The sequence below is a fragment of the Bombina bombina genome, chromosome 1, assembly GCF_027579735.1.
Source record: "Bombina bombina isolate aBomBom1 chromosome 1, aBomBom1.pri, whole genome shotgun sequence".
Taxonomy (NCBI): Eukaryota; Metazoa; Chordata; class Amphibia; order Anura; family Bombinatoridae; genus Bombina; species Bombina bombina.
In genome coordinates this window covers 1459480043-1459492919 of record NC_069499.1, presented here as the reverse complement: position 1 = coordinate 1459492919, position 12877 = coordinate 1459480043, and the positions used below count along the sequence as shown (strand labels likewise).

General features: G+C 39.8%; 1 protein-coding gene across 2 annotated transcripts in view; it reads left to right on the top strand.

The window, feature by feature from the left end:
* The window catches only part of RBFOX3 (RNA binding fox-1 homolog 3), a 165007-nt gene that overhangs the window by 122949 nt on the left and 29181 nt on the right, over positions 1–12877 (top strand). For both annotated transcript variants that reach the window (XM_053706376.1, XM_053706368.1), the window contains one exon: positions 2667–2731. In XM_053706376.1, coding sequence (XP_053562351.1) covers positions 2667–2731 — 65 coding nt within the window. The remainder of the gene's footprint in view (positions 1–2666; positions 2732–12877) is intronic.

Below are 12877 nucleotides of genomic sequence, written 5' to 3'. Positions count from 1 at the left end.
CACTATATATATATATATATATATATATATATATATATATATATATATATATATATATATATATATATATATATATGTATATTCTGCACTCCATGCACTCCAACCTTTCCTCAATCACTCTTTAGGGCCCATTTATCAAGCTCGGGATGGGCCCGTGTTTCTGGCGAGCCTTCAGGCTCGCCAGAAACACCAGTTATGAAGCTGCTCTATAACCTGTCCGCCTGCAATAACCTGTCCGCTGCAATTTAACCCGATCGAGTATGATCGGGTTGATTGAAACCCCCCTGCTAGTGAATCTGCAGGGGGCAGTGTTGCACCAGCAGCTCACAAGAGCTGCGGGTGCAATGCTGAATACGGAGAGCGTATTGCTCTCCACATTCAGCGAGGTCTGTCGGACCTGATCGGCACTGTCGAATCAGGTCCGACAGACCTTTGTTAAATAGGGGCCTTTATACGTATCCATATGAAAAATAGAGGGCACTCACAGGTCTTTTTATAGTTGATTCTTTATTCAGTAAAAAATGACATAATTCAGGTCAATATATATATGTATACATGTCTATATATGACTATATATATATATATATATATATATATATATACATGTTTAATTATGTGTTTATATGTGTAAATATGTAATACGTATATACACATACAAGCACATAAATACACATTTATACACATATATTGACATATATACACACTTTTGAACCCTTCCCAGTCAAACACCTTTAAACATGTAATGTCAGTTTTATTATTTTTTTAAGTGTTTTGAATAGAAATACTGGAAATTCCTATGTTCTTTACTTAGAAAAAAAATGTCCTTTTATTTTTAAATAGATCTTTCTAAATATATAAATATATATATTCATATAAATATATAGGTATAGATATATATTTTACAAAAAATAACTAGTTGTTTGTATAAATATATATTTAAACTTAAAAAGAACATTTTCTTCTAGGAATTTGAAGAATTCCTAATGCACCTTAGGGTTTAGCGCAGTTGTTCTAGCGCAGTGTCGGGTTAGCGCACAAGCAATAACTAATAGTTTTTTTTCAGCCCCCCAATAGAAGTCTATTGGGAGAATGCATTAGCATGGTCGCGATATCCAAAGCCCTGAAGTTAGCGATTCTCAGTCTTACGATCGCACTCTTCTACTTTCAAATTAATCAGCGTGCTAATGCGTCCACAATATCAAAAAAATCTTTGAGGGCACTTGTAATCTGGTCCAATGTTGGGACTGGAGTATATGCTTCATACTGGCAAACTAGCAAGCAAATAAGCAGATTTATTGTAGGGGATAAGTCTACTATTTTCAATCCTTCATTATATAGAGCATATGATTTCAGTTTTGCATAAATAATCTCATATAAAATTTACATAAAACTACACAGGAAGTACCTTCATCCTGGCAACAAAATCTGAGTGATTATACAGGCATAGATCATGTATGCACACATATGATTGCATTAAACCTGAGAATAATTCATACAAGTGACAGCAAATGGGGCATTCTTTTTGCAAAGGTGCTTAAAATGTATGAGCTACAGTGCATAAAACAGGACACAGCCATGAAACCAATCAAAAATGGCATATGCATGTAACTGCCAATCACATTCTGTGTTCTCCTGAGGATCATCACAAGTGATGTGCAAGTTTAACTGTGTTTTAACAAATTTTAGAATTTCAATATTACGTTAGAATCTCCCTTTAACAGTTTTGACTGTGCATACAATGATTCTATGTTTGTTTTATCACTCAAAACAATAAATAATAACTAATTAACTGATTCCCAGAATTCTATACCTTAATTCCACGTATTGCAAGGTGAGGAAGGGATTTCCACCTGTAGACTTCCAATGTAGTTTTTGGCAAGTTTTTAAGGTTCTGATAATTAATTTGTTTTGTAAAAACAGTTTGACAAATCTGAAACTATATTATATGTTTGACTTTTGTATCCCTTTCAGTAATCACCATTTTTTTTGTCCTCCCGACGAACTCTAGTCAGTTAAGTTTCTTGATAAAAGGAACTTAAAATATAATAGTAATCACTATAACATTAGGGCAAAGTGCAAGATATTTGTGACTCGCACTTGTCCAGACAAGATGTGTCCCTGTCAGCGGGATAATCTGAGCAGTCAGCTAATTAAATGTATCCGGAGGTAACACCTCTTTAAGTCATGTTTTTTAAAGGAATAGTTTTAGACAATTTTATATGATGATAATAAGCTTATACTAGCAGAGGGAGCAGAACAGGTCAGGTAGAGATAAGATGAAAGAGATCTTAAGATGCATACCCAAGGGTCATGTCCCCAGTAGGTCAGGGATCGTGGGGCACCTGGAGGTAGGAGATGGGCTTCAGGAGTGTAAGCACTGTGCTTTGAAATTCTAAAGAGCTTCTGACATCTTTCTTCCACAGGGATGAATATGATAGCAGAGGGTATAATGGCCTCAGATTTATTCAGTAGAGCACACTTTTTTTTTTGAATTGGCATAAATTCTAATATATAATGTGTAATGTCCAAGCACAATATGGGTTAATGGCAAGTTTAATTGGGAAGTGGCATGAAAAGTATCTAATTCCTCTAGTCTGGGTGTGTAGCAGAGGAAGGTGATTTGAATAGTGCAACTGACAGTACTTTGTACCTTCTTCTACCCATAGGGCGGTTACGCAGCCTACAGATATGCACAGCCAGCAGCGGCAGCAGCCGCAGCTTATAGTGACAGGTAAGGTTGTTATTGTGTGTGACAGCTAAATTGTGCCCTGTGATGAGGTGTGACAAACACAATGAGAGGTGCAGAACTCTCTATCAAAATAGGGAACAGTATGAGTGGCCCCTGATGCTGGTAATACGTACATGTAAGTCTGCTATTTAAGTCTATGTGCTAAGTGGGGCATGAGTGAATATAGTTACTGTGTGGCCTACATTACAATCCATTAGAGTTTGCTGTGAAAAAATGTTGTGTTCAACTGGTTTCTGGCTTTCTTTTCTGTTCTGCTCCAAACCATTAGAACAGTGATTTTCAACTTTTTTTTGCCGTGGCACATTTTTTTACATTAAAAAATCCTGCGGCACATCACCATCCCAAAATTTTATAAAATCACACATTGTAGCCTAATACAGCATATATATATATATAGGTGTTTGTCTGCTCATGTCTAAGTGGATGAAATAAACCTTTCAACTTTGATGCAAGATTACCGTGTTTGCAGTGATTTCTTCTTGTATCTTATATATATATATATATATATATATATATATATATAAAATCAGAAAAGAATACAAGGTTAGCGCTGCCTAGCATTAACATATAAAAAGGGAGTTACAAATAGTAAATAAATGTATATATGTAATAAATACAATGTACTCAGCAATAGATATAATAAATGCACAATGAGAGGATAAAAAACTAAAAAACAAATTATACAATTAAAATAGTAAAAATCACAATATAATAAATAAACACATAGGTAAAAGAACAAAATGAGCAAAATGCAAGCGAATCCGGATCTTTCTCATCTTCTCAGACAAGTTCCCCCTAAGGCTGTGCACTTACTTGAATAAACCTCAATCAAATATGAGGTAAGTAATGATGTCACAGCCCAGATAAAAGGAAATGAAGAGGTGTGGAGGAACAGAAGATAGCAAGAGTCTACTCGAAGCGTGATCACAGTTTCACCACGCTCCAGGAAAGTGAGATTGAAAGTTTCTACCTTTGGGATTCCAAGAGTCAAGAAGGACCTGTTCTCACAGCAACGTGGCTGTCCAGACAGCGGGATTTTATGGTGATTACGTCTTTACTTACCTCATATTTGATTGAGGTTTATTCAAGTAAGTGCACAGCCTTAGGGGGAACTTGTCTGAGAAGATAAGAAAGATCCGGATTTGCTTGCATTTACTTTTGCTCATTTTGTTCTTTTACCTATGTGTTTATTATATTGTGATTTTTACTATTTTTATTGTATCATTTGTTTTTTGTTTTTTATCCTCTCATTGTGCATTCATTATATCTATTGCTGACTACATTGTATTTATTACATATATACATTTATTTACTATTTGTAACTCCCTTTTTATATGTTAATGCTAGGCAGCGCTAACCTTGTATTCTTTTCTGATTTTTTCTACTAAGAAAGGAGAAGTGGGGAATCTCCTTTCGTGTTTGGTGTAGCAGCAGCCAGTTGCATGTATAGGATACACATTCTATGATTAGTATTTGGGGTCTTCATTATATTACCCTTATTTAGAGCGCTATTAGACCCTGAGCTTCTTGGGTTTTTCCTGGGATTCTACTTGTTTTATATACTGTATTTCTCCAACATAGGTGTGTCCGGTCCACGGCGTCATCCTTACTTGTGGGATATTCTCTTCCCCAACAGGAAATGGCAAAGAGCCCAGCAAAGCTGGTCACATGATCCCTCCTAGGCTCCGCCTACCCCAGTCATTCTCTTTGCCGTTGTACAGGCAACATCTCCACGGAGATGGCTTAGAGTTTTTTAGTGTTTAACTGTAGTTTTTATTATTCAATCAAGAGTTTGTTATTTTGAAATAGTGCTGGTATGTACTATTTACTCAGAAACAGAAAAGAGATGAAGATTTCTGTTTGTATGAGGAAAATGATTTTAGCAACCGTCACTAAAATCCATGGCTGTTCCACACAGGACTGTTGAGAGCAATTAACTTCAGTTGGGGGAACAGTGAGCAGTCTCTTGCTGCTTGAGGTATGACACATTCTAACAAGACGATGTAATGCTGGAAGCTGTCATTTTCCCTATGGGATCCGGTAAGCCATGTTTATTACGATCGTAAATAAGGGCTTCACAAGGGCTTATTAAGACTGTAGACTTTTTCTGGGCTAAATCGATTCATTATTAACACATATTTAGCCTTGAGGAATCATTTTATCTGGGTATTTTGATATAATAATATCGGCAGGCACTGTTTTAGACACCTTATTCTTTAGGGGCTTTCCCAAAGCATAGGCAGAGCCTCATTTTCGCGCCGGTGTTGCGCACTTGTTTTTGAGAGGCATGGCATGCAGTCGCATGTGAGAGGAGCTCTGATACTTAGAAAAGACTTTCTGAAGGCGTCATTTGGTATCGTATTCCCCTTTGGGCTTGGTTGGGTCTCAGCAAAGCAGATACCAGGGACTGTAAAGGGGTTAAAGTTCAAAACGGCTCCGGTTCCGTTATTTTAAGGGTTAAAGCTTCCAAATTTGGTGTGCAATACTTTTAAGGCTTTAAGACACTGTGGTGAACAATTCCTTCATGTTTTTTCGCAATTGCAGTAATAAAGTGTGTTCAGTTTAAAATTTAAAGTGACAGTAACGGTTTTATTTTAAAACGTTTTTTGTACTTTCTGATCAAGTTTATGCCTGTTTAACATGTCTGAACTACCAGATAGACTGTGTTCTGAATGTGGGGAAGCCAGAATTCCTATTCATTTAAATAAATGTGATTTATGTGATAATGACAATGATGCCCAAGATGATTCCTCAAGTGAGGGGAGTAAGCATGGTACTGCATCATTCCCTCCTTCGTCTACACGAGTCTTGCCCACTCAGGAGGCCCCTAGTACATCTAGCGCGCCAATACTCCTTACTATGCAACAATTAACGGCTGTAATGGATAATTCTGTCAAAAACATTTTAGCCAAAATGAACACTTATCAGCGTAAGCGCGACTGCTCTGTTTTAGATACTGAAGAGCATGACGACGCTGATATTAATGTTTCTGAAGGGCCCCTAACCCAGTCTGATGGGGCCAGGGAGGTTTTGTCTGAGGGAGAAATTACTGATTCTGGGAACATTTCTCAACAAGCTGAACCTGATGTGATTACATTTAAATTTAAGTTGGAACATCTCCGCATTCTGCTTAAGGAGGTATTATCCACTCTGGATGATTGTGACAAGTTGGTCATCCCAGAGAAACTATGTAAAATGGACAAGTTCCTAGAGGTGCCAGGGCTCCCAGAAGCTTTTCCTATACCCAAGCGGGTGGCGGACATTGTTAATAAAGAATGGGAAAGGCCCGGTATTCCTTTCGTCCCTCCCCCCATATTTAAAAAATTGTTTCCTATGGTCGACCCCAGAAAGGACTTATGGCAGACAGTCCCCAAGGTCGAGGGAGCGGTTTCCACTTTAAACAAACGCACCACTATACCCATAGAGGATAGTTGTGCTTTCAAAGATCCTATGGATAAAAAATTAGAAGGTTTGCTTAAAAAGATGTTTGTTCAGCAGGGTTACCTTCTACAACCAATTTCATGCATTGTCCCTGTTGCTACAGCCGCATGTTTCTGGTTCGATGAGCTGATAAAGGCGGTCGATAGTGATTCTCCTCCTTATGAGGAGATTATGGACAGAATCAATGCTCTCAAATTGGCTAATTCTTTCACCCTAGACGCCACTTTGCAATTGGCTAGGTTAGCGGCTAAGAATTCTGGGTTTGCTATTGTGGCGCGCGGAGCGCTTTGGTTGAAATCTTGGTCGGCTGATGCGTCTTCCAAGAACAAGCTACTTAACATTCCTTTCAAGGGGAAAAACGCTGTTTGGCCCTGACTTGAAAGAGATTATCTCTGATATCACTGGGGGTAAGGGCCACGCCCTTCCTCAGGATCGGCCTTTCAAGGCGAAAAATAAACCTAATTTTCGTCCCTTTCGTAGAAACGGACCAGCCCAAAGTGCTACGTCCTCTAAGCAAGAGGGTAATACTTCTCAAGCCAAGCCAGCTTGGAGACCAATGCAAGGCTGGAATAAGGGAAAGCAGGCCAAGAAACCTGCCACTGCTACCAAGACAGCATGAAATGTTGGCCCCCGATCCGGGACCGGATCTGGTGGGGGGCAGACTCTCTCTCTTCGCTCAGGCTTGGGCAAGAGATGTTCTGGATCCTTGGGCGCTAGAAATAGTCTCCCAAGGTTATCTTCTGGAATTCAAAGGACTTCCCCCAAGGGGGAGGTTCCACAGGTCTCAGTTGTCTTCAGACCACATAAAAAGACAGGCATTCTTACATTGTGTAGAAGACCTGTTAAAAATGGGAGTGATTCATCCTGTTCCATTAAGAGAACAAGGGATGGGGTTCTACTCCAATCTGTTCATAGTTCCCAAAAAAGAGGGAACGTTCAGACCAATCTTAGATCTCAAGATCTTAAACAAGTTTCTCAAGGTTCCATCGTTCAAGATGGAAACCATTCGAACTATTCTTCCTTCCATCCAGGAAGGTCAATTCATGACCACGGTGGATTTAAAGGATGCGTATCTACATATTCCTATCCACAAGGAACATCATCGGTTCCTAAGGTTCGCATTCCTGGACAAGCATTACCAGTTCGTGGCGCTTCCTTTCGGATTAGCCACTGCTCCAAGGATTTTCACAAAGGTACTAGGGTCCCTTCTGGCTGTGCTAAGACCAAGGGGCATTGCTGTAGTACCTTACTTGGACGACATTCTGATTCAAGCGTCGTCCCTTCCTCAAGCAAAGGCTCACACGGACATTGTCCTGGCCTTTCTCAGATCTCACGGATGGAAAGTGAACGTGGAAAAGAGTTCTCTATCTCCGTCAACAAGGGTTTCCTTCTTGGGAACAATAATAGACTCCTTAGAAATGAGGATTTTTCTGACAGAGGCCAGAAAAACAAAACTTCTAGACTCTTGTCGGATACTTCATTCCGTTCCTCTTCCTTCCATAGCTCAGTGCATGGAAGTGATCGGGTTGATGGTAGCGGCAATGGACATAGTTCCTTTTGCGCGCATTCATCTGCGACCATTACAACTGTGCATGCTCAGTCAGTGGAATGGGGACTATACAGACTTGTCTCCGAAGATACAAGTAAATCAGAGGACCAGAGACTCACTCCGTTGGTGGCTGTCCCTGGACAACCTGTCACAAGGGATGACATTCCGCAGACCAGAGTGGGTCATTGTCACGACCGACGCCAGTCTGATGGGCTGGGGCGCGGTCTGGGGATCCCTGAAAGCTCAGGGTCTTTGGTCTCGGGAAGAATCTCTTCTACCGATAAATATTCTGGAACTGAGAGCGATATTCAATGCTCTCAAGGCTTGGCCTCAGCTAGCGAGGACCAAGTTCATACGGTTTCAATCAGACAACATGACAACTGTTGCGTACATCAACCATCAGGGGGGAACAAGGAGTTCCCTAGCGATGGAAGAAGTGACCAAAATCATTCTATGGGCGGAGTCTCACTCCTGCCACCTGTCTGCTATCCACATCCCAGGAGTGGAAAATTGGGAAGCGGATTTTCTGAGTCGTCAGACATTGCATCCGGGGGAGTGGGAACTCCATCCGGAAATCTTTGCCCAAGTCACTCAGCTGTGGGGCATTCCAGACATGGATCTGATGGCCTCTCGTCAGAACTTCAAAGTTCCTTGCTACGGGTCCAGATCCAGGGATCCCAAGGCGGCTCTAGTGGATGCACTAGTAGCACCTTGGACCTTCAAACTAGCTTATGTGTTCCCGCCGTTTCCTCTCATCCCCAGGCTGGTAGCCAGGATCAATCAGGAGAGGGCGTCAGTGATCTTGATAGCTCCTGCGTGGCCACGCAGGACTTGGTATGCAGATCTGGTGAATATGTCATCGGCTCCACCTTGGAAGCTACCTTTGAGACGAGACCTTCTTGTTCAGGGTCCGTTCGAACATCCGAATCTGGTTTCACTCCAGCTGACTGCTTGGAGATTGAACGCTTGATCTTATCGAAGCGAGGGTTCTCGGATTCTGTTATCGATACTCTTGTTCAGGCCAGAAAGCCTGTAACTAGAAAGATTTACCACAAAATTTGGAAAAAATATATCTGTTGGTGTGAATCTAAAGGATTCCCTTGGGACAAGGTTAAGATTCCTAAGATTCTATCCTTCCTTCAAGAAGGATTGGAAAAGGATTATCTGCAAGTTCCCTGAAGGGACAGATTTCTGCCTTGTCTGTGTTACTTCACAAAAAGCTGGCAGCTGTGCCAGATGTTCAAGCCTTTGTTCAGGCTCTGGTTAGAATTAAGCCTGTTTCCAAACCTTTGACTCCTCCTTGGAGTCTCAATTTAGTTCTTTCAGTTCTTCAGGGGGTTCCGTTTGAACCCTTACATTCCGTTGATATTAAGTTATTATCTTGGAAAGTTTTGTTTTTAGTTGCAATTTCTTCTACTAGAAGAGTTTCAGAATTATCTGCTCTGCAGTGTTCTCCTCCTTATCTGGTGTTCCATGCAGATAAGGTGGTTTTACGTACTAAACCTGGTTTTCTTCCAAAAGTTGTTTCTAACAAAAACATTAACCAGGAGATTATCGTACCTTCTCTGTGTCCGAAACCAGTTTCAAAGAAGGAACGTTTGTTGCACAATTTGGATGTTGTTCGCGCTCTAAAATTCTATTTAGATGCTACAAAGGATTTTAGACAAACATCTTCCTTGTTTGTTGTTTATTCCGGTAAAAGGAGAGGTCAAAAAGCAACTTCTACCTCTCTCTCTTTTTGGATTAAAAGCATCATCAGATTGGCTTACGAGACTGCCGGACGGCAGCCTCCCGAAAGAATCACAGCTCATTCCACTAGGGCTGTGGCTTCCATATGGGCCTTCAAGAACGAGGCTTCTGTTGATCAGATATGTAGGGCAGCGACTTGGTCTTCACTGCACACTTTTACCAAATTTTACAAGTTTGATACTTTTGCTTCTTCTGAGGCTATTTTTGGGAGAAAGGTTTTGCAAGCCGTGGTGCCTTCCATTTAGGTGACCTGATTTGCTCCCTCCCTTCATCCGTGTCCTAAAGCTTTGGTATTGGTTCCCACAAGTAAGGATGACGCCGTGGACCGGACACACCTATGTTGGAGAAAACAGAATTTATGTTTACCTGATAAATTACTTTCTCCAACGGTGTGTCCGGTCCACGGCCCGCCCTGGTTTTTTTAATCAGGTCTGATAATTTATTTTCTTTAACTACAGTCACCACGGTACCATATGGTTTCTCCTATGCAAATATTCCTCCTTAACGTCGGTCGAATGACTGGGGTAGGCGGAGCCTAGGAGGGATCATGTGACCAGCTTTGCTGGGCTCTTTGCCATTTCCTGTTGGGGAAGAGAATATCCCACAAGTAAGGATGACGCCGTGGACCGGACACACCGTTGGAGAAAGTAATTTATCAGGTAAACATAAATTCTGTTATTTATATATACACACACTGTACTGTGCTGTCATGCCATGCCTCATACAAACTATACAGATGCAACTTATTTTTTTACATCCGTTTTTTATGTATACACATCATCCACTCACACAAATCTGCACAATCTCCTCGCATTCTATCCATTCCTCTCCCTTGCTTGTTCATCTTCTCTTGTACTAAATTGCAATCCTCTCCCTCACTCTTAAAGTTAGGTTGTTATATTCCAAACTTGAACCCCAGCCCTACTGCTATACACCTTTGATCTTTCATGCTGTCTTCTGTTGTCATGCACCTTGGTCTAAGAAGAATCTTCATGACTGCTAAACAGCACTGCACATTCCATCTGTTCAGGCCAGCAAGGGGAAAATTTAAATTTGGAGAATTTCGCCCATGTATACTGGATTTGCAGCATATATTTCTGAAGTAATGTAAAATGGATATTTGTGCATCTGCGATACCAAATAAAAACAGAATATCAAAGCGCCTTAGAAGCTTAAACCATATTCATACAATATAAATAAAATAGAACAATACTTTTTAAAACAATAATAAGATGGAGATCTCTATATATCAGTTAAGAACAATGATGAATTATATAAAAACAATAGAGACTGCTGTATGTCTCTAACAGCCCTCTAAGGCCAATCAATACAAAGTATTAGAAATCCCCAGTAGGGGCGTAACTAAATATCTAAACTAAACTAATGCACCTAAGTAATAGTCACAGATAGAATCCAACTGAGTTGGTGAGTGAATCTGTTCCACAGGACAAAAGAAAATGAATGTCTGTTATAATAATCCTAGTCTGGTGCGATGCGGTGAAGATGGTGATCCAGTGATTCCAATCTCAAATGTAATAAAAATCCCAACACTAAAAACGTGGAATGGTGAAAAAAATGTGTCATAAATGAAAAATGTAAACATTTTAAAAATATAAAAAATAATAAAAAAAGTGAAAAAGGAAAACTATACGACTAAAAAGCACCTGAAAAAATGACCAAATGGGAGCAAAAGATAAGGTTTGTGATCCTTAGTGCCTCTGTGTGATGTGTGTACTCCTTGTAAGGTAAAAACATCATATCCAGCAAGTGATCTGTAAAAAATATAACAAAATGTGCAATATCGCTAAGGTACAAAATAAATGATTGAAATAAGGCTTACCAATGTTTGTCAACGCGTTTCGGCCCTTAGATGGGGCCTTTCTCAAGACTAAATTGGTTATTGGTGGCCTTATATAGTGTGCATTTATATTGTACAAGTGATTAATGACTTTGTAGGAAATGTTTGAGCGCCAAAATTGAGATCAGTGCCAACCCTTTCCTGTGTACTATTAATGTGTTCCCCTTCCTAAGGGATAACATTGCATATTACGATTTCTGGGAGTTGCCTTATAACCAGACTACACTTCCGTCTTTGTATCAACAAACACATTGCCATGTAAAATTCATATAATCAATCTATCACACCTCCTAAATTAAGATTTCTCATATAAGGGAGTGCAATTATCAGCTCTATCTTGTCATATATGCACTGATCTTCCTATTGTTTAATTTGTGAGTGTTACAGAGAACCGTAAGTAACGTTACCAGATGACAAGATAGAACTGAGAATTGCACTCCCTTATATTAGAAATCTTAATTTAGGAGGTGTGATAGATTGATTATATGAATATTACATGGCAAAGGTGCTTTTTAGTCATATAGTTTTCCTTTTTCACTTTTTTGATTTTTTTTTTATATTTTTAAAATTTTTCATTTGTGACACATTTTTTTCACCATTCCATGTTTTTAGTATTGGGATTTTTATTACATTTCAGATTGGAATCACTGGATCACCATCTTCACCGCATCGCACCAGGCTTGGATCATTATAATAGACTTTCATTTTCTTTTGTCCTGTGGAAAAGATTCACCCACCAACTCATTTGGATTATATCTGTGACTATTATTTAGGTGCACCTAGAGTTTGAACACTTAGTTACGCCCCTACTGGGGATTTCTAATACTTTGGGGCCTATCTATCAAGCTCCGAATGGAGCTTGATGCCCCGTGTTTCTGGCTCGCCAGAAACAGCAGTTATGAAGCAGCGGTCACAAAGACCGCTGCTCCATAACCCTGTCCGCTTGCTCTGAGCAGGCGGACAGACATCGCCGGAAATCAACCCGATCAAGTACGATCGGGCTGATTGACACCTCCCTGCTGGCGGCCCATTGGCCGCGAGCCTGCAGGGGGCGGCGTTGCACCAGCAGCTCTTGTGAGCTGCTGGTGCAATGCTGAATACGGAGAGCGTATTGCTCTCCGTATTCAGCAAGGTCTGGCGGTCCTGATCCGCAATGTCGGATCAGGTCCGCCAGCCTTTGTTAACTAGAGGCCTTTGTATTGATTGGCCTTAGCCATTCCCGCCCAATCTCCTCCCCAACCCCGCCCCACAGCTTTTAAAATGAAAAAAAAAAGAAAGAAAAATCATTTAAGGTAATGCACAACATTATATATATATATATATATATATATATATATATATATATATATATATATATATATATATATATATATATATATATATATATACCGGTGTGTATATATATATATATATATATATATATATAAACATAAATCCACTAATGTGGAACACTATAACATTGTATATATTGCAATATACCATTTGTACTATTGGAACAACTGTTTATGTATATAATGAATTATTATGCTGA